The 21,792-nt window shown below is 40.1% G+C and overlaps 2 protein-coding genes across 2 annotated transcripts; one reads left to right on the top strand and one right to left on the bottom strand.

Annotated features, from left to right (window-relative positions):
- The first annotated feature begins 384 nt into the window (after positions 1-384).
- Positions 385-8,773, top strand: nme9 (NME/NM23 family member 9). The gene is made up of 15 exons (XM_083908843.1): positions 385-429; positions 1,356-1,459; positions 1,563-1,634; positions 2,553-2,669; positions 3,194-3,272; positions 3,908-3,990; positions 4,093-4,185; positions 4,740-4,894; positions 5,148-5,344; positions 6,161-6,305; positions 6,386-6,493; positions 6,592-6,743; positions 6,836-6,980; positions 8,312-8,574; positions 8,681-8,773. The coding sequence occupies exons 1-15, from the start codon at positions 405-407 to the stop codon at positions 8,728-8,730; spliced, it is 1,788 nt and encodes a 595-aa protein (XP_083764969.1). The 5' UTR covers positions 385-404; the 3' UTR covers positions 8,731-8,773.
- A 1,620-nt stretch (positions 8,774-10,393) lies between these two features.
- On the bottom strand, positions 10,394-21,296 carry smarcal1 (SWI/SNF related, matrix associated, actin dependent regulator of chromatin, subfamily a-like 1; the record flags this gene model as incomplete). The annotated part of the gene is made up of 17 exons (XM_083908445.1): positions 10,394-10,564; positions 10,660-10,756; positions 10,956-11,056; positions 12,299-12,481; positions 12,725-12,827; positions 12,987-13,057; positions 13,387-13,605; positions 14,286-14,426; positions 14,940-15,005; positions 15,175-15,336; positions 17,027-17,177; positions 17,859-18,042; positions 18,139-18,189; positions 18,386-18,646; positions 18,760-18,810; positions 19,397-19,754; positions 20,970-21,296. The coding sequence occupies 17 exons, from the start codon at positions 21,294-21,296 to the stop codon at positions 10,394-10,396; spliced, it is 2,697 nt and encodes an 898-aa protein (XP_083764571.1).
- Between the last annotated feature and the right edge of the window lie 496 nt (positions 21,297-21,792).

Below are 21,792 nucleotides of genomic sequence, written 5' to 3'. Positions count from 1 at the left end.
ATGACATTAATTGACAATAACACAAAATGTCACGACGCAACAAACAAACGTGGCTACAGGAAGCGGAAAGTGCCGTTGCTTGGCAACCAGGCGGGTCAAACAAGCGTGAGCAGCAGCATCTGAGGAGTTTGAGAACGTGGCATAATATCGACTCAGTCAATTAGCATTTCAGCGCTTTGAGGTAAAAGTAATTGACTCAATAAATAAAGAACGAACATTTGACGAGTTGACAGGTTAAACAAATGGCAGGGAAGAAGAAAGAAGCGAGTCTGCAGGTAGAACAACACACACACACACACACACACACACACACACACACACACACACATTTAGTTCTAATTTAAACATTTAACATTGGTTTTCTTTTGCAGGCGTCTGTGACTAACCAGGAGCAGTGGGAGGAAATGCTTGGAACCAAAGGTTTAACTGGTAAGATCAGTCAAAAGTTGTTGTTGTTTTGTCCTTTTAAACTATAAAAGTGAGACATGAGCATCCCATCAACACACCAGTCAAATACTGTCTGTGTATGAGCTTTTTAAAGTTTAAAGTTTGAAAACATATGAGTCTTCATTATACTTATATGCTTACATTCATTTTCTCTTGATGCCATGATTGTTCCCCACCACGACATCACAGAAAATCACTGTACGTTAATACCTACTTGGTAATAAAACAGATTCTCTCAGTGAGTTCAAAATTATCTATTAAATTGTAAACTGTCACCGCAGGATTCTTCTTTATTCATCTCAAGTGCCAAAATATAATTATATAGTTCCTTGAGAAAGATGAAGTTTGGCTCTGTTTTTAGGAATCTGTTCTTATGCAAAAATATTAAACAGATTAATTGCTATAAAGTGATGAGTAGTGTTGTATTTCTTGAAATCTTACAAACACTGCTATGTTCTTTTGCCACTATAGGGAATCTGTCAAACTAAGCCAATGAACCAGTCACATATGTATTTCCAAAATAAATGCACATTTAAATGTTATTTTGTTCACATGTGTTTCTAGTTGTTATGATCGAACACATGGAGAATAAAGTGCACTTACTTTGCAGTGAGTGGAATAGGAAACTTTAAAAAAAAGTGGTTCATATTTATCAGCATCATCTTGAATTTTGGTGGATAAAGGCTTTCAAAGTTAGGGAGATGGAGAACACTTTTAAGACCTCATGATTATAGGCTGTTGGATTGCTCCTAGGTCTGAGTGTGAGCTCTGACAATAATTTATTGTATGCTGCTGCTGCCCCACTGTGTTCACTCCAGTAACTGCACATTAAATGCTTGGACCAGTCTTCCCTGTCTCTCTCACACACATAAGAATTGCTTCTCTCTCTTTTTTTTTTTTTAATATAGTTGTTGATGTTTACCAGCAGTGGTGTGGTCCCTGCCGCGCTGTCGTCAGCCTGCTGCGAAAAATAAAAAACGAACTGGGTGATGACCTGTTACATTTTGCTACAGTAAGAAAAAAAAAAAGACAGAGTGTGTTAAAGTGAATAAGTTAGATTGAAATGAATTTAAAATGGTGAGGCATCATCTGTGTGTGTTTGTGTTGTGACGCAGGCCGAGGCAGACAGCATCGATGCTTTGGAAAGGTATCGAGGGAAATGTGAGCCCACTTTCCTGATCTATGGGGTAAGTGTGTATGTCTAAGATTAAGCATTTACATTTGTTCAGCTAAAATAGTCAAATATTGTCTGGCTCTTACTCTAGCACATTTTTTTTTGACAAATTTCGAGTTTGAACTCGAGATTTCAAGTTTTTTTTTCCGTCATTTTTTTCTCATGTCACTTCGGGGGCATGAGAAAAGTATGACTATAAAACATTAGGGGTGGGAATCACAGGGTACCTCACGATACATGGTCCACGATACCAACAATATCACGATCCAACGATGATTCTGTGATAATCAATATATTGCAAGAAAATCACAGCGATACATCACGATATCTGTCTAACTGACGAAAACATCCATGAAAAGTTAAAAGTGCAGTATTTCTCTCTTTAGTCACAACATAGAGAACAAAGGGCATAAAGTCTATGTATTGAACGTGGATGGAGCATCTCCTAAAGTAACTTTCTCCATCATTATCCCACTGTAAATTCTCTTCTTCAGCCAGGACCTGGATTGAAGAAACCTGATAACGACCCACAGAACATGCAGGGCAGTGGGTCCCCAGGACCAGGATTAGAGCACCTTCATTTGTTAATTAAAATATTGATATTTCCCCTGGTGTATCGATTATCTCACTGCACGAGGAAGGATGACGACGATATACTGTATATCACCAAATCAATATTTTGACCCACCCCTATAAAACATACATACACTGTAAGCAGTTGTACTAGAGAATATATATATATATATCTCTAGTACATATATATAGTATGTTGATTAAAATGCAAAATAAGAGAAGAGATGCACTCAAAGTTCTCCTTCAGGCCCTGCACTGGTACGAACCATCAAGTCGTTTATTTTTAACACCTCTTTCAAACGACAAAATGACTATATCTATATACCTTTAAAGAATATTATTTATGCTGTCTGGACAGGGTGGGGAGCTGGTGGCGGCGCTGCGAGGAGCCAACGCTCCTCTGCTCCAGAGGATGATTTTAGAGGAACTGAACAAAGAGAAGCTGGTTCTGGAGCGAGGGGGTGAACGTAAAGTGGTGAGCGCAATGAAACACTCACACACACACTATGCTTATTTTAAAGCCAAAACAGTAGGGTTTGTACTTGTGTTAATGAAATGAGTGATTCTATTCTACCTAAGTAATGCCAGTAAACCATCAGTAGAAGATAACTTAATTATTTACAGAATGTATTGACGCTGATGCTTTTAATGTTATTTATTTTATTTTAGTATGAATAGTGTTTTTGGGTGTCTGTTTGAACTATTTAGTAGAATAACAAGAGTGACAATAAAGCAATTCAATTCAGTTCTACTCATTTCAATTACTCCTGTGGTTTTCCATTAAACCTTAGAAAACAGCTCAGTAATCAGTTGGGGGGGGGCATGCAATTTAAAGATATCACCATGAGCTTCCTCATTTTTTTTATAAATCTGTGAGAAAACATTTAGCTGATAAAGTATTAACATAAGTAACCAGACATTAGATCATTCATACTACAGTGTTTACTGTATACAAACAGTCTATTATCTTACCTTGTTTTTTGTTGTTGTGTATGTGAGGTTAAAGACGACGGTCTGGTGAATGATGAAGAAGAGGAGGAGGCGCCTCAGGAGTCAGAACATGAAGAAAGCATAACAGGTACGATGGAAAAAATTAATTTACGTCGTAACAGACATTGATGGAGTTCATTCTGTCTGTAAGGAATCTCTGTGTGATTATGGACAGCACCTTTTAAACGTGAGAAAATAAGCTCAGTATTGAAAACAAGATTCTTCCAATTTAGCCTCCTCGCAAAGGTGAAAGCCTACATTCCCTCGAAAGACTTTGAGAGAGCAATTCACGCTTTCTTTTCACACACGCTTACAGGTTCTCCAAAACGCTGCTGCTCGCCTTCTGACAGACAAAACACGGGCCTCTTTACACTGGCTCCCTGTCTATGTTCTTATTACTTGCTTTTAAATGTCTCAATGGCCCTGGCACCTGTGTGAGCTGACAGAGCTCTTGAAGCCACACACTCCAGGCAGAGCTCTGAGGTCAGCTGACCAGCTGCTCTTACATGTGCATAGATCCTGGCTACAAAACAAAGGAGATAAAGCCTTTTCTTTGGCAGCTCCTGAGGTATGGAACAGCCTTCCTTTGCATGTGAGAGCTGCCCAGACCCTCAAGCAATTTATTATTATTATTTTTATTATTATTATTATTAGTAGTAGTAGTGGTAGTAATTATAAGCCTTTGTATGTTTTATTATCAGTCTTTCTTCTCTTCTCCCATAGTTCCTGTCAGTAAATCCTACACAGTTGCCATCATCAAACCAGATGTCGTTGCTCACGGCAAAGCAAATGAGATCATTATGAAGGTACGCAGAGACAAAAAACTGCTCACATTCTGTAAGGTTTTGGTTGTTGATGTGTGGTAACTTCCTGTTGATGTTATCCCCCCCCACCCCACCCCTCGCTAGATTCAAGATGCAGGGTTTGAGATTCTGGCCCATGAGGAGCGCACGCTGACAGAGGCCGAAGCTCGAGATTTTTACCAGCACAAAGCAGCAGAGGTACGATAAAAAGCATAAATCAGGAAAAGCCTATGAAACACTAACAAAGAAGGATGTGTCATATTTGTTTTGTACTTACTCGGTGTGTGTAATGTAGAGGTGAAAAGACGTCTGACACATCCAGACAGACAGCGTGATGTGCAGTTAGTATCCTCGGTGAACATCCTAATGTGAGAGACGAGACAAAACAGAGCAACAGCCGCTTCAATTAGTTTGCATGACATCACACATCCATCTGAATATCTGCACAGGCTTCACAATGGAGCTGTTGAGTAAGCCTTTTGTTTCCCCCTCATTGCACAACTTGTGATGAGACTATGTGATTGAAGCTGCAGATACATAGCATGTGCCTCAAGGTAAAGCAGTTCTTTTAATGAAATTATAATATAGTCTATATGTGTGGCTTGTCGTGTTGAATATTTGTTGTTTGCCTCTTATTTAATAATTTGTCCTAATTTTCCTTGCTCCTGTATCTCAAACATTGACTTCAGTGCAAATCACATGCTGTATACCTGTGTGTGTTCCTGTCTCTGTATGTGATTGTGTGTGTACAGGCTTGTTTTGAGGACTTGGTCGAGTTTATGTCCAGTGGTCCTTCCCATATTCTGGTGCTGTCTCAGGCGGAGGCCTCTGCCAATGTAGTCCCAGCGTGGCGTGAGTTCATCGGCCCAGCAGACATCGAGGAAGCCTTAAGAGAAAAGCCAGATAGGTTTGTGACAAGGAATTGTACATAAAGAAGAAGTTATCATGTCTTTATATAAGCAAACATTTGTTTATAGAGCTATGTATTTATGCAACAGTGTGCAACAATCTCAATCTAAAAAAAATCTGGAAAGAAGAACGAACAGCACATTCTGGCTCGCTCCGTCAGACACGCCCAAACATTATGTTTTCTCTCTGGTTGAGCACCAGCAGAGCAACCATCTGCTCTCCTCTCCTTACTCCCCTCTGGCTTCCTGCAGCTTGCGGGCACAGTACGGCACACAGCCACTGTTCAATGCAGTGCACGGCAGCGAGGACAGCGACCAGGCCAGCAGGGAGCTCGCCTTCTTCTTCCCCAACTTTAACACGGCCTCGGTGAAGAAGCAGGATGGGGAGGAAGAGCGTGTGGAGAGGACACTGGCTCTAATCCGGCCCGACGTTGCCAGAGAAAACAGAGGTGGGGCCCGTGCCAAATTGCACAAGCGAACACGTGTGAGCACGGACGCACACTGCAGAAAATTTAGCAACCATCTATATCTTATATGAATACTGTGAATCAATCTCAGGGGCTGGGTTGGGATGCAGGAGATTTGTTTTGGTTTGCCAAATGAATAAGCTGAATTTAGTTTTATAGCCCTTTGCTTTACATCTTTTAAATTACAATTAAATGTTGTGATTCACTTGTTATATATACACTATACGGATATAGATATTTGGCCACACCTGTTAAGTATTGAATACAGGTGTTTTAATCAGGCTTTTGGGCTTCTCAACACCATTGAGGAAACTTTGGGATGAATTTGAACAGAGATTGAGAGCCAGGCCTTTTCATCCAACATCAGTGTCTGACCTCATAAATGCACAACATAATTAATGAGTTAATGGATGAATGAATGAATGAATGAATGAATGAATGAATGAATGAATGAATGAATGAATAAGCACCCATTCCCATAGAAACAACATTGAGGAACATCTTCCAAGAAGCTGCATAATGGGACCAACTCAGTCTTGAATGTCATTACAGTCCCCGTCTGTAATGGTGTAATGGTGAGGCATGCCAATACTTTTGTCCATATAGTGCATATCTCTGAAATGCCTGGTTTACCTGTTCCAAATAATATTAGTTGAAACAGAAATGGCAGTCAAACAAAATCAGATTTCGATTTCTAGTGCAAGTTGGGTCACAATGGTGTGTCGTCTGTAAAAAGTGGGTTTTTATTTCAAACTTTTGGGAACCACTCATGTAAATCACATACCTGTGGTTCTGCAGAAGACATCCTGGCCCACATTCACAATTCAGGTTTCTCGGTGGCTCTTCAAAGAGAGGTGATGTTAACAGAGGAGCAGGTCAGACACTTTTACTCACAGCATATTGATGAGGACTACTTTCCTGCACTGATGAAAAGTATGACCAGGTAACTTCCATTTGATATTAAAGAATAATAAGACTGATATTATACTACTGCGAAAGTTGATTCCGTTTGTGTCCCTACAGTGGACCAGTGCTTGCTCTGGCTCTTGCCAGGACAGGGGCTGTAGAATCCTGGAGGAGCATGCTTGGCCCTTCTGATGTTAATAAAGCCAAAGAGGAGAATCCTGACTGGTGAGTGGTGTGTAGCTGATCTGTTTTGTTTTGTTTTTTTAGAAAAAAAAGCTTATTCATATTTGATAATTCTGGCTTCTGTAATTTTCATTACTCAGTCTGAGGGCTCAGTTTGCTTTGGAGAATGAGCCCATCAACCAGCTCCATGGCAGCGCAAGCCACGAAGAGGCAGCGCGAGAGATCGACTTCTTCTTCCCTAACCAGCGAACACTGGCAGTCATCAAACCGGATGCAATGGAGGATCACAAAGGTAATTTGGAACTAAATGGAAATGTTCAAAATGACCCGTGTTCATAAAGATAACGATAAGATCCAATAATGTTTATTTGTTTCCTCTATCAGAAAATATATTAGAGGAAATCCACTCCAGAGGTTTCTCTGTGACACAGTTGAAGGAGACGGTGCTGTCGAAGGAAATGGCTGAGGAGTTTTACAAAGAGCACAGGGGGAAGCCTTTCTTCGAGCAGCTGGTGGAATTCATGTGCCGGTTAGTTTCACATGTCGTTAAATTCATCCCAGAGTCTCAAGAGTCAAAGTGACCACATGTGGCCCCTCTCTTCCCTGTATCCACTACGAGTTTAATCAGCACTTTTAACAGTCATCATTGCGCCTCATAATCAAGGCAGCTCCAGGAAATTTCATCCTTTGTTTCACAGCGCGTGTAGATTTTTAGAGTTATTTCACGCTCTGATTAGATCCTTTACTTGGTCGTTACACAACTGCCAAGACACAATGGGTGGAGAGATTGTTGCAGCTGGAAACTTCAGTTTGACAAACTGCCTTTACTGACACTCTTTCTCAGCCTAAGCTCAGGTGTAAACTTAACTGTGCTTTTATATTAATTTTCAATTATTTGTTGGCATTTCTGCCTTTATTAGAAAGTCAGAGATCACAGGAAATGAGAGGAGCGAGACAGAGATAGAGAGAGCGCGATGGGGACTGACATTAGACAACGGTCCTGAGCCAACTGCTGACCAAGGACATTTCAGGTGGTCGTTAGTTGCAGTCGCTGCTGGTCACTGCGGAAAAAGAAAACACTTAATCTTTATCACTTTATCTCAGACAACGCAGTTCAATCATTCCACTCATAATTACTTTTCACATATTAAAATGAGAAGGTTGGCAGGTAGATCACTCTTTCATACCGAGTTTGACATGCATTGAACCCCCCCCCCAAAAAATATATACATATATATACGTATATACATATATATATATATACACATCTATTTCTCTGTATATATATATATATATATATATGTATGTATATGCATACATACATATATATCACCAAGTTATATATTGTATAACTTGGTGATAAATATGTGTATGTATATATGTAATATATGTAATATATATATATATATATATATATTACATAAATATACATACACACATATATATATATAGACATATATACATATGTCTATATACATATATCTATATATACATAGAGAGAGAGAGATACATATATATATATATATATATACATATATACTGCAATTTCCAACTTGGTGATAAAAATGGAGATAATATTACAGTGATACCATTTTATTTCCAGACTAAAAGCTTGGTAATGAGAATTTATATATATTATCATTATAATCCCTCCAATCAAAAAAAAAAATCAATCCTCCCTTATACTGTATTTCACATACAGTTTCCATTGATACACTTCCATACTATAGAAATAAGATGGTATTACGAAAATATTGCTTCCCTGTCACAAATGATTACCATAAATGATCACATTGTCACTGTAATGTAAAATGTTATAAAACATTTTGTATGTTAAGTTAGCATCTTTGTTTGTTTTAGGGGGCCCTGCATGATGCTCGTCTTGACCAAAGAAAATGCAGTGGAAGAGTGGAGGGCCATGATGGGCCCGACTGACCCCACCCAAGCTAAGGTATCCTCCCCAAAGTCTCTGAGGGCCCGCTTTGCCTCCGACATCCTCCACAACTCAGTCCACGGTGCCTCAAATGAGCAGCACGCAGACGAGAAGATACATTTTATCTTCGGTGAAATCTGCACTGATGAGAAGCCCAACCATGATGGAGAGAGCGGCAGAACCGTTTTAGGTAATCATTTCCACCTGGTATGATGTAAATAACACATTTCCCTGTTTTTGTTGGATATTATATTTGGAATGACAAACTGCATTTAAAACTTTAATTTTTTTAGCAGAAGAGCAAGACGGCAGCACTGCCAGTGAAAACAGTGGTCTCAAGATCTGAAGATCAGAATGAGCGAATGCCTGATGACCATCACCAGAACGGTATGCAAGGATAACGGTGACAGTGATGTATCAGGTGACCACATTAAAGGTCATGATTCAACAAAGTCTGATTCACATAATCACATATTCGTCAGAAAGCATGAATTGAAATGAAACACAACATGCAAAATTCAGTTGTTGTGTTTTTTTTACTTGCAAACAAATTGACAACAGCTTTGAATAAAAACAGTGTTGCTGCCTCAAAACAAAACCACTAAAATATGATGCAAAACATTTCAACTTTTATATATTTAATCCTCCAACTACCTCATAATTTCTTAAAGTCTTTCATGATAGTTGAATTTGACATGTTATAGTCTAATGAAATGCCAGTACAAGCATTAAGTGCAGCTTTGGCATTTACTTGTTGTTTACAGACACCACAGCCAAAATGACTTGTTATATTTGACAGATAATAACTCTCTCAGTTGTTATTGCTTATTTAAATACCTGTTGAGAGTCAATACAATCAGTTAAATGGAGTTTTCACTTGCCAAAAATGTATTTCAGCTCATGTCATTTGGGGAAATTGTAATTTCTGGCTCCAAATGACTTCACGAGGGTTGTATTAGACAGATTATAGTCTGCTCAGTTTTGTTTTGCTTATTGAATTCCTATAAAAGGCCAGTGCAGAACACTAAAAGGCATTTTTTGCACTTGCCTCTGGAAGTTCCTTGATTGATTAGATTCAGGGTTATTGTTATTATACAGAAAAGTTGATCTAATCATCCTCCTTTATATTGCAGGTGACCCACACAGTTCAAACACTAGCAGTCAGCAGGCGGGAGAGAATGATGAGCACTCAACCTGAATCAGCACAACTCATCTTATCTCTTTTTTATGTGTGGTCTCTCTCCAACATTCTAAGAGTTATACTATGTATTTCTATGGACTAAATAAACAAATCCAGCATATCTGACATTTCCGGTTAAATAATGCTCGATGTAGTGAACAAAAAGTATGAGGGCTGTCTTGGCATGACTGCATGAGAATTGCAATTTCCACATGCCAAGGAGCAGGTCACATGGTCAACTACTGCTATGCCGTGATAATTTAAGCAGAAGTGATAAGCCTCAAGTATTAATGGATTTTATCCGTGAGCATAATAATGAATGATGATATAAAGGGCCGCATCTGTCATGTTACTTTCCTGTTCTGATTGTACAATTATAATTATCTTATTGTTCATCTTCAACCACTTTATCCAGTAGAAGATAGCTGGTGTCAATCCCAGCCGACATAGAACGAAAGGCAGGGAACACCCTGGACAGGTCAATTTAGAGTGTCCAATTCATTGTCCTAATCCACAAATCTGGATGTTTTTGGATAGTGGGAGAAAACTGGAGACCCTATAGAAATAAATTATTTTATTGCATAATTCAATTAATGGGTATACTTTCTAGACACTTCCATAAAAAGGTAGTGTAAAAAAAAAAGATTATCAAAGCAGTCTCGAGTTACAATTATTTATTTTCTCTTATAGATATAGGTTTATTAGACTGTTATTTTACATCATAAAACAGAGATAGAAGAAAATAAGTTCACATCGATCATGATGGGCTGAAAAGGACTTGTTCCAGCAAGGAACAAACAAAAGAAATTGAAAATTATAGTTCAGTCATCTACTGAAATAATCTCTCACGCGAGTTTTGTCCAGTCATGTTGTGATGTTGTCCAGAATTGCTCTCAGTCGGAGCGTTGTCCCAGTCTTCAGCAGCCTCCAGTAGGGCTATGTCGTCATCTGCAGTGAAAGATCTCTGAAACATCTCCATGATGCTCCTCTGGTTCGGGTCCTGAACAGATCCATATAATCAGTTTAGAGATGCAATCGTTTGACATGTGTAAGCTCTGAGTGCCAAGTATCAGTGTGTACATAATGGTAATGTACCCTTGAGTGGAAGCTGGCACTGACTGCCTTGTCTGAGAGGTTTGACTCAGAAAGACCCACTTGCTCCAAGACATTCATTTTTTGTTGGATCATTGGCCTGCGTCAATACATAAATTAAAGATTGGAACAGAGCAAATATAATTAGTTTCACCATTTCTTACATACACATACATATTCTAGATATACCACATTGACATGACTGGCTTAGTAACCAGCAGCAGTGGAAATAATGACTGTTATGGAAGGAAACAGACTGAATACCAATGGTGATAGAACATGTTGGCATTGACACATACCACAGGTGATCGTCAGCAGTTCTCGTAGCAACCAGGTAGTGAATGTTCACATTATTGGTTTGTCCAATACGGTGCACCCTGTCCTCTGCCTGAATGAGAACCTGAAGGGGGAAAACAATGAAAACATCAGTGTAAATATAAGACATTGAAAAATCAAAACAATATTTTTCAGAATTCAAGTGTTGCGAGTTGAATCTGACACACCATTAAAAGATTCCTTCTGGATTTGTCCCCTTGTACTGCCCCAATTTTAGACTGGTCACCTTGCCTGTATTGTGATTCTTGTCATATCCTCCCATCACTACCAGCTCCACTGGAGAGTGTGGAGGTGTGGACAAGCTCCTCTGACAGACACAGGTAGACTTATTTTCCCATGTGAAATGGTTATTTTTGGGGGGGTGCTGTCAACTCTCAAATTGAAAAAAAAAAGGCAAAATTGGCTGCCAAACAGAGAGAAATTCTATTCTATACTAATTATAAAGTGCGAACAGTACTTTTCTTCTCAGTTGGCTGTGCGCTCACAGTAATACAGTTTCCTACACATTACCATCAACAAACAAAGTCACACAGAGTAGAAGCTGCAGATGCACAGCCTTGATGATGTTGTTTTTTAAAAGTCATTCAATAGCAGCAAAACAAAGGGAGAGATACAATGATGACCTCATACTGGGATATAAAGATATAATCAATAATATGTTGGCAGAATATTACACAACTGGGAAGCAGAACAGCAGTAGTCACGTGAATCATAATAAATCACAATTCACTTGTAATTTAAGCTGAGGAATATGTCTTTAGCTGCTAAATGTTATGACAGGGTATATGCACATTCATTTCAATAACTTTTTAAGACTTTTTCAAGACCTTCTTAAAATATTTTAAGATCTTATTGCCACTTGAAACTGTAATCAGCAACAGTTTAGTTTGCAATTAAATCTATAGAGAACAACCATACAAAAGAACTCATCTGCATCGTTGTTTTTAACAAACGCGGGGAGGAAAATAAATGCATTCATGCATACTTTTTGCAGTCAAAATCTAGGGACAAAATTGTATACCTCATGAAATTGTGATTAAGACTTTTTTATACTTTTTAAGGGCCTTAATTATACCACAATTGATTTACCAACTTTTAATACTTTTTAAGACCCGCGCATACCCTGTATTACATTCCTCATCAGCTTCTCTATTTTACATTGGCAGATATTTATGTAAATACTATATAAAGACTATATGGAGACTAATTGGGCTGCAACCTAAACCGAGTCCTGAATAGGAATATAACCGTGTTCCTAACAAATGAATTTAAGTAAACATCCTGGCTGTGACGTGTCGTGGCTTACACCGGGGTTCCAGAAAAGCTCGGCAAAGATGACCAGGTCTGCAGAGTGCAGGGTCAGACCCATGTTAGCTGCAGTGATGGACAGCACAGCCACACAGGTTTTGGCCGAGAACTGAAACTTCTCGCACAGCTGCTGTCGCTCGGCCGATGGCGTGGCACCATCGATACGAATGAAGGAGACGCCCTGTGGAGAAGAAGTGAAAGGCAATTTAGATTTTGGATACAGCTACCCAACAATTAAGCCTCTAAACACCTAACAAGCTGAATATTTTCTGCAGCTAGTGGTGGAGCTGAACAAAGATCTCACAGGTTTTAAAATGCAGTCATTTTCAGATGTTTTCAAATGTTATACGTGTACACTCATTATAAACCAACATGTTTTAACATATGTATATCACAGGGTAACATATGTATATGTCTGACTGACCTTTTTCCCCAGTTCAGAGGTGATGTGATTCAGGACTAACTTATGATGTGCGAACACTAGAAACTTCTCCCTCCCACACTCCAGCATGTCTGTGATGTACTCCCTGGCGGCAACAAAAAAAACAAAACACAGCTCTCTCCATTATGTTAAAGAACCACATTAAAAACATCAGAGCAATCACACAATTCTGATTCATCAGCCCCCACCAGACGCGAGACAATTCAACGTCACTGTTCCTCACAGTTAAGGCTCGTGCACTTACATAATGGCTTGTAACTTGGCTTCAGCTGTGTGGTTATAGAAAACGAGGAGGGCGTCTTTCTCCTCCTTTTTCTGAAAAAGAGATAAGGAACAGCAGGAGATAAGAACTGACAAGAGCATTCTGTTTGATATGATAAGACTGCCATTAGTCTAAGAAGCAGTGTGATTGTGCCAGTCGAGCTCAGCATCTCGTTCCCATCCGACTGCATAATCACTTTTAAAAAAAGGTCTTATAAACCAACTTTTTGGTTGATAAGGTCTTTGTGCATGTTTGAGGCCTGAAAGAGCTCAATGATTTCAGCAAGGTTCCTTTTACTTTGAGGAAATAGAAGGCTGTGCACGATGCTGAAGTATACCCATTCCAACGTGATATATCTAAATGTAAATAATGTGTAACCTACGTTGCGATGCCCATTGGCCAACTCATTGGCAGCAGCTGACAGCGCTGCTTTTAAGCGAGCGTTAATCCCGTCTATGGTCACTGTGACAACTTTGCGCTGTTTAGCGGGAAGCTGGGTCAGGACTTCGGACTTCAGACGCCGCAGCATCAGACACTCTTGCAGCAACAGCTTCAACTCCCCAAGATTAGAAGAGCCGGAATAGTCCCAGCCCCAATTTGTCTAGGGAGGAGAGGAAAGAGAAAGTTGTTGAGGAAACAAATAACAAAATAATGGATAACACTGCGAGTAAGCAGAGGACAGACACATTAGTCTCCTTAGGAGGCTAAAGGAAAACAAGAAGCACAGCACACAACATGGAAGTGGGAAATGTTCAAGTTAGTAAAAGCTGAGAATACACCAAATCACCTTACAAACATGTCTTTTTTCATGAAAGTAATTTTTTTTAACTATAGATGGGATTGAAAACCCCACTCAAATGTGTAATTTCGGTGCAAAATTTGACAAATTAAAATGTAATTTAGCTTAAAATCATGCAGCACATTCTGTATTTATCCCATTAAAATTAGTAGCAAGAAATAAATACATTCACTAGTGTTTAAAGAAAAAGACTATACAGCGACATTCAGTGGGACTGCTAAAGTGCACAACTTTACCTCTGCAGCCATATTGCCCTGTGCTTGTCAGCAAAGCTGTCAAATTTCATCAACCTACAGTCGTGCACACACTTAATAGCACTTTAAAAAGCTGCAGACTGTGCAATAATTCAAATGTAATGTAAATTAACACTGATTAATCCCTCATCTGAAAATGTCTGTGTTGTTTTAAAAGTCTCGTGGAATTACAGCCATTTACAGCTCATTAATGTCCACTCCTGAATAAATAAGGACTCCTCAAAGTACCTGTTTAGCATCACAGTAGCGCATCGCAAACTCGTGGAAGCGAGGGAAGAGTGAAGGTCTGACAGCCAGGATCTGGGTGTAGAGCTCAGAGGGCCTGGACATGGCCGGAGTCCCAGACAGAAGAATCACCCTCTTTGCTGCCTGAGGACATAAAAACCAACTGATCATCACAGCACTCCTAAAGGGAGTTTAGGTGTCAGAGCAAGAAAGTAAACACAACCGAGAGAAACTGAAACAAACCACAAGTTAAATCCTGGCTTCTGCTTTTGTATGTGGAGAAACTCTCAGCTAAACCTGCTGTTCCGCCACAATTCAGCTCAACAAGCCTGTCACTTATAGACTCAGTGCATAATAATTAACGACACAGTTCAACAAATATTAAAAGAAATGTTACATCATTACGTTTTGGTATAAATAGAACATCCGGTTCCGGTTAAAGAATTGGTCAATTGTGAAGCCGACATTTACACAGAACCTAAAATAAAATATGCTTCTGTGACATTTTCAGAAGGAAAACGTGAATAAACTGTGAACCGATTCACTTGGGTGATTCTTTATACCCATGTTATCTGCTTCTTTGGATATTTTTGCAGAGGTGCCGAGTCAGGCTTTGGCTATAAATCACAAGTTTAGTTGTAAGAGAAGAAAAAGCACCTTCAGTAAGACCAAAGCTGCCTTACAACGAGCCGTCTTTATGTTCTTCAGAAAATGAGACTCATCCTGCAAAGAACCACAAAAAGAGTTTTTACAGAATAGTTAGTTTTAAGGGGCAAAAGTGCCTCAAATGTCATTGAGTCAACAGATGGAAACGAAGGATTATTATTATTATTATTATTATTATTATTATTATTATTATTATAATAATAAACAGAAGGACCACACAGCTGACCATGATGAGAATGTTGAAGGGCTTTCCAGGCAGCTGCTTGTCCATCCTGCTCAGCAGGTCGTAGCTGATGATGTTGACCAAACCAGAGCGCAGGTTGTCTTTGGCCTTCACAATCACATTAATGCTGTCAGGACTCAGGGAAGGGAGCCAACGTCTGAAGGCCTACAGAAATTCATAACACTCGCGTCAAGAGATGCAGAGCGAGAAAAAGCTCAGAGCCTGACGGCTGGTTTAAATGTCACATACCAGTGCTACTAACACAGCATTTCTTAAATAAACAGTCAATCACGTGGTTTGGAAAAAACGTTTGCTAAAGCCAAAAAATGTTTCTGACAACCTGGCTCAAAAACGCTGAGTTATATCTCCCATGGTTTGCAGCAGAACTGCTCAAAGGCTCAAGACTAACGGAGCAGATAAGAGCAAGTGTCCTTTAATAGGACAACATCCAGTGACTAAACTCTGCTCTGTGATTCCAGCTACTGATTGGGGGACTCTTTTCTGATCCAAGATATCTATTTAGAGAACAGACCGTCTCATCCTGTCAAGAGACAGACTGCCAAAATGCAGCTCTTCTGAGAATGCACTCTTAGTGCAGCCTGTTATGCTGCAAGTGAAGCAGAAAATAGATGCTACAGCACACAGAGAAAAAAAAAAAAGACGCCACAGATGAACTGTGAATTTAGTATTGGTGACATTGTGGAGGAAAAACAGCGGAAAAAAGAGAAGCGGCAACATTTCAAGGAGTGTGTGGGCGAATATGTGGTGATAAAGTGTGTACCTGTGTATCAATTCAAAGCCAAGCAAAAGTCTTACAAATAATGCAGAGCATAAACCATGGACTTAAATTGGGATTTTTCTTAACTAAAAAAATAGAATAAAATAATTTGTAATGATTGATCGATCAGTTCATTGTTCAAATGAACAGTTATTGAATGGTTTGCCCTTTTTCAATCTGCTGTTTTCTTTGTCAGACTCAGGCATGGCTCGTTCTAGTAACACAGAGCTGAAGCAATTACTTGATTAATTGATTACTAAATCAATAGTCAACTATTTTGATAATTTATTGATTGGTTGGAAAGCTTTTCTCATTATTAAGACAAGAATTCTGATAGTTTTAGCTTCTTAAATGTGAATATTTTCTGGTTTCTTTGCTCCACATAACAAAGAAATCATTAAAAACTGAATCATTTTGGTTTGTGGACAAAACAAGATATTCAAGATCATCATCATTTCCAGGTTTGGCAAATTTTTTAACGTGTTCCGACATCTTATAGACCAAATTAATAATCAATTAATCGAGAAAATAATCAACAGATTAATGGATTATGAAAATAATCCTTACTTGCAGCTCTATTACAGACAAAACAATCAATAGATGAATTGAGAAACTAATGGGAAATAAATCTTGTAATTTAATGATAGGAAAAGCGGGTATCAATGAAAGCGAATTAGAAAGAGCAGCAAAATAAATAAGCTGCATTAGCATCTCCTTCATCAATCAATGGTCCACAATTCAAGTTACACATCTGCTCCCACGAGAGAGATAAATGGAAGCTTGAAATTCAATACTACCCTCCTTCTTACTGAAGACGGAGCACCTCACAGAGTGCAAGCAGTCCATAGGGAACAGTATTAGCATTCCTCAAATGCAGAGGGCTTTAAAGAGAAAGTGGCATGATAATGTGTGGAGCATTGCCTTTTTTTTCCAGAGGAGATGAGAAGGATATTATTCAGACAGTGCCTGCTGATTTAATGTAGACTGATAATGACACCATTAATCAAAGTGATAAGTCCCTAACACTTAGAAACAATGACTTCTTCTAGGCACAACACTTTGGATGAATGTCATTACCTCAGCCCAGGTGAATCGTACAGAGGAGGGAGCCACCACCATCAAGGGCCACTCACTCCTGTAGTACGCGGCGATGCAAATGGCCTGCACCGTCTTTCCCAGGCCCATGTCATCGGCCAGCAGGAGACGGCCTTGTTTATACACCGCAAAACTACAGGGACAAAGACAAAAAATGGCACACAAATATCGATGATTATTAAAGCTGTTGCAGTTATTGCATATCCACAGATATGCCGTCATGACACATCCACCGCAGAGTCGAATTCATCAAGGGAAATGATGGCAGCATACATTTAGTCCAGCCGCAGTGGATCACACAAAGTAAATAACTGGTTCTTATAGAGGCAATTTTTATCCAGACACATCAATCACCGTTATCAGTTCAGCGGAGAGACTGCTTTGCTGATGGCACCTGTGGCAGTGCGAGCGTGTTCCTGTCATATCAGCTGCTGAAGCCGAGACGTCAGACGTGTCTCTGCACTTCAATGTGCATGATTCTAAACTTCTGCTTCAGCTTTGCCTGTTTAATGCATGTTTTCCCAGTTTAAGAGCTCATGAACCTTCTGTGCTTTTTTCTCCTCCCATTGCACCGCAGCTACGTGGTGTGCAGCACCACAGGCAGAACAGCTAATAACAAAAGGAAGTGAAATAGCTTATTTTGTAATGATTAAGTTTGAGGTTGGGTTCTGTCGCACTGGCTGGGCTTTTTTTTTTTTTAATCTTTGAGTATTAACTTGCCTGGAAAAATAAACAGGCTATTAGAGATACATGTGCAGCAGTTATTGGCTTTACCATGCAGATAGAGCACCAGTGGCTGTTCAAAGACACCTACTTGACTCCCTCCCTCTGGAAGGGCATAAGGCTGTGTGTGAGCGAGGGGTCGATGCTGGAGAGGTCTGCCTCAGGGACGGCTAAAGATCTGGCGTCAGTCCCTTCAAACCTGGCAGAGAAGGCCTGGATTAGTGCCCTGGGCAGAGGCTCCACCTCCACTGCTGCTATCCCACTGAGGAGATCCACTGGGTATGGAACATAGCATGGTCAGACAAGATGGAAAATGTAACAGAGACACGCATGGAGATAAACCTGCTAAAAAAAAAAAAAAAGGCACTCACTCAGTCTCTTGTAATCCTCAAGTGAAAAGGTCCATTTTCTTGTTTTCATGTCTACCAACAACAACATAATAAGCTGTAATCACGTGACACATATTTAACTTACAAAACAGTTTACTCTTTGTGCTTTGTGCGATTTTAGATATTAATTCACGCCAGGAGGAGTTTTTAAGACCCTGTGGACACCCTGAAAAAACACGACGACAGGTTGGACAGAAAAACAACATTCATTAAATGAAGTAACTCTTACCATAATTCTTTGTTGGCATTTGCTTGAACGCTGCGATGACATCAACATGATAACCAACGTCAACCTCGAACTTCGTCGGCGACACCAGGACGCACTGTCCCTGCAGAGCGGCTTCAGGTTTCTGCCAGCCGTTGCACAGCTTCAGCAGTGCCCCCAGTGCCGCACCGTCACGAGCATGACTGGTGGCTGCCGCGATGTCCAATGCTTCCATTCCTTCTAGAGGCCTCAAAGAAACAGAAGCAATAGAGGCTGCTTGGTCCACTGCAGCATGGGGTGAAGATGGGAGAGATGCAGCAGCAATTCAAGACAAGATAAATACCATCATGCCTCAAAGTTTAGACTAATACTGATACACATTTTCCTAATGTACGCACTTAGCTGTCGATAGTCCTGCAGGCTGAAGTCCCACTTCTTTGTGGCAGGATCTAAAATGGAGCAGAAACAGAACACTTTATTATCTAAAGACCTTTGTTATTTCTGCTAAGATGTGAAGTGCACTTCACATATTCACCAAGGGTTAATGCTGTAGCTTTGGACAGTAGATAGAAGAAGTGTGTTGTTTATACAGTGATACGTTCAGTATTTTATACTTGTATGTGTATATACACTTATTAGAGCTGAAACAATCGATTACTAAATTAATCGTTGATAATCGATTCATCGGTTTGAAGCTTTTTTCATTATTAAAATAAGATTTCTGATTGTTTTAGCTTCTTAAATGTAAATATTTTCTTTGTTTCTTTGCTCCACATAACAAAGAAATCATGTCCAGGTTTGATAAACACTGATCATCGTTTTTTAACATTTTCTGACATTTTATGGACCAAACGTTTAATCGAGAAAATAATCGACAGATTAAATCATCGTTAGTTGCAGCTCTAATAATGATATTCTATGTGTTTAAGTGTTCTTCTCAGTTCAAAAAGTAATATCTGAGGTGGATTATCCCATGGGAGCAAAGTGTGGCTACAGAAGGCACTGACCATCAAGAGTCAAATAACAGTTGCTTACCATAATTCTTGGAAGGGATGGATTTGAAAACAGCAATAAGCTCTGCATGGTAGCCCACTTCAGTCCTGAAGCGATCCTCTGCGTGAGCTACACATTTCCCTCTCACAGAGATCGTGGGCTTTTTCGCAGCTGTAGCGTTCAGAGGTGAGGGGTTTGAGGGAAGCTGCGCCGCAGCAGAGTTCTGGGCAGGTTTGCTTGTTGCTTGCTTGTAGAACGAGCCAGAGGCAGCGGCAGAGCTGCTGGAGCCGAGGTAAGGGTTGGGCTGAGCCGATTTGCCACACGCCTTTCCCACACTGAACAAGACGGGGCTGCTCACTTGTTGAGTCTTTGTCTGAGGAAGTGGGTCAATAACTTGGATCTACAAGGGAAGACGGTAAAAGGCTTTAGGGCAAACAATAACCTGTATTTCTCAAATTGTAACCTCAGTGCCACTTGTTTGTGTTCAATTTCAATAGCCAACCTTGAGAAGCTACAGATATTGATATCAGTCCAATAGAGTCTGATTTAATCAGAAAAGAACTCACAATGATATTGTGTGCTGATGCATTTATCATCTGTACAGAAATGTACAGTCCTCACTCATGTTCTGGTCACTTGACAGCAGTTTGGCTCACAACCATTGTTACAGCCCAGTGATTATTGAAGCATTTATGTAATATTTAAAGGGGCTACGATGCAAATACAGTTTTAAACAGATACTGCAGGGTGGTCTGAGGGAGCAATGAACCGAAAGACCAATCTACAAGGAACTACACTGATACCCCTTTTCCACAACATAACAATAAACAGTATTTGCAGGCTGAACTTTAAACTGTCTGTACTATTGTTATCAGTGAAACTTGTACTTCAATATAAAGTGTATTTCCTTCTTTATCTCTAATAGCCTGTTGTTAATTTTTCCCTAACAGCTGCCACAGTGGATGATATGTATGATTTGGCAGAGATGCCCTTCCTGATACAACTTCCCATTTATCCAGGCCAGGGACCAGTCAAGGAGTACACTGAATGTGGCTGCAGTTGATTTAGAGTGTCCAGTTAACAATGAGGAATGGGGATTTGGTACGATGCTCAGGGGGGGTATCCCAGCCCTTTACCTGACATGAACCAGACTTGAAGTGGCAAGCCTTGGGTTACAAGCCAAGTTCCCTTTCCGCTTGTCAACGGGCTGCCCCGACAACGTTTCCTTTATCTTATGACTTAATAAAATACATTTCATATATAAAGCTCCTTTACGGTTCACAGATCATGAACAAGTTTATTTTTTCCAACATCAGAACCAGTTAGTTCACTGATCATACGTAATTTTACTTTTTCCCCCTCTTTAAATATGCGACAGATTTAGACCAGTATTGGTAGAGTACTGGATCTTCTCATCGAGGTTTGGATTAGATGACTGACTGTACAAGGGCCGCAATTTTAAACAATGCAATTTGGAAATCACAAAGACTGCAATATAATTATGTTCTGTTGCATCTACTGTGCAAATTATGAAATGTAACACATAAATGCTGGAGGCAGACTTCTCTTCCTTGCAATATAAAATAAATCAGTTAATGTTTTGATGAAAGCTCACCTGTCTTGGAGAAGCAGAGTTGCACAGACTGCTCTGGTTGACTTGGCTTTCTTTAATAGATGACTGCTGATGTGTTGGGCCTTGATTCTGGCAGCTAAATCCGTGTGGTTGTTTTTGAGGCGGTGGAAAGAACCGTTTTGGTACGTTAGGATCCGGAGTAATGCTGTTGGTTAAGGGCTGCCTCTGAGCTGAAGTGCTGCTGAAGCCCAGTGAAGCCGAAGTGCTGGTGCTTCCAGCTTCTGCAAGTCTCTGGGCTCGTCTCTCCAAAGCCCTCCGCCGGTTCTCCTCTATCTTTCGCTGCTGCTCTGCAGTCAGCTGATGAGACATGCTGCCGTTGACCTTTAAGGAGTTAGCAAAGGCGCCGTTAGACACACCGGGTCAGAGCGCGTCACTTCGTCCAGCTAACTGCAAACACAAGTGATCCATGTGGATACTGGAAACCCACCAGGCTACAGCACTGCTAACGACAGCAGCTACCGCGGTTAGCCTGGACGTCAACAGTCAGAAGAACTCTACTAAAGTCAAAGCGGCAGCGTCACAGTGGCGGGGGGGACACGCGTGGAAGAGCAGGTACTGAATACAGTGTGGTCCGCAGAAGACAACGAAAGTTTGTAAAGTTTGTACGATGAAGTTATGGATGTAGTTACCGCTGGTTGAATAGTCGGTTTTCTGCCGCGCCGGAAGTGACGTAGAAAAAAGAAAAACAAGTGCGCACGTGACACAGCCCCGAAAAAAAACAGTCAAAGGCCGTTTTATGCAGAGAAGTATGTTTATTTAGAAACGGTCAACGTAAAGTGAGTGAAGTGAATTTTACATTTAATTT

This window comes from Microchirus variegatus (assembly GCF_963457635.1).
Source record: "Microchirus variegatus genome assembly, chromosome: 22".
NCBI lineage: Eukaryota > Metazoa > Chordata > Actinopteri > Pleuronectiformes > Soleidae > Microchirus > Microchirus variegatus.
This window is presented reverse-complemented; position numbering and strand designations above follow the sequence as displayed.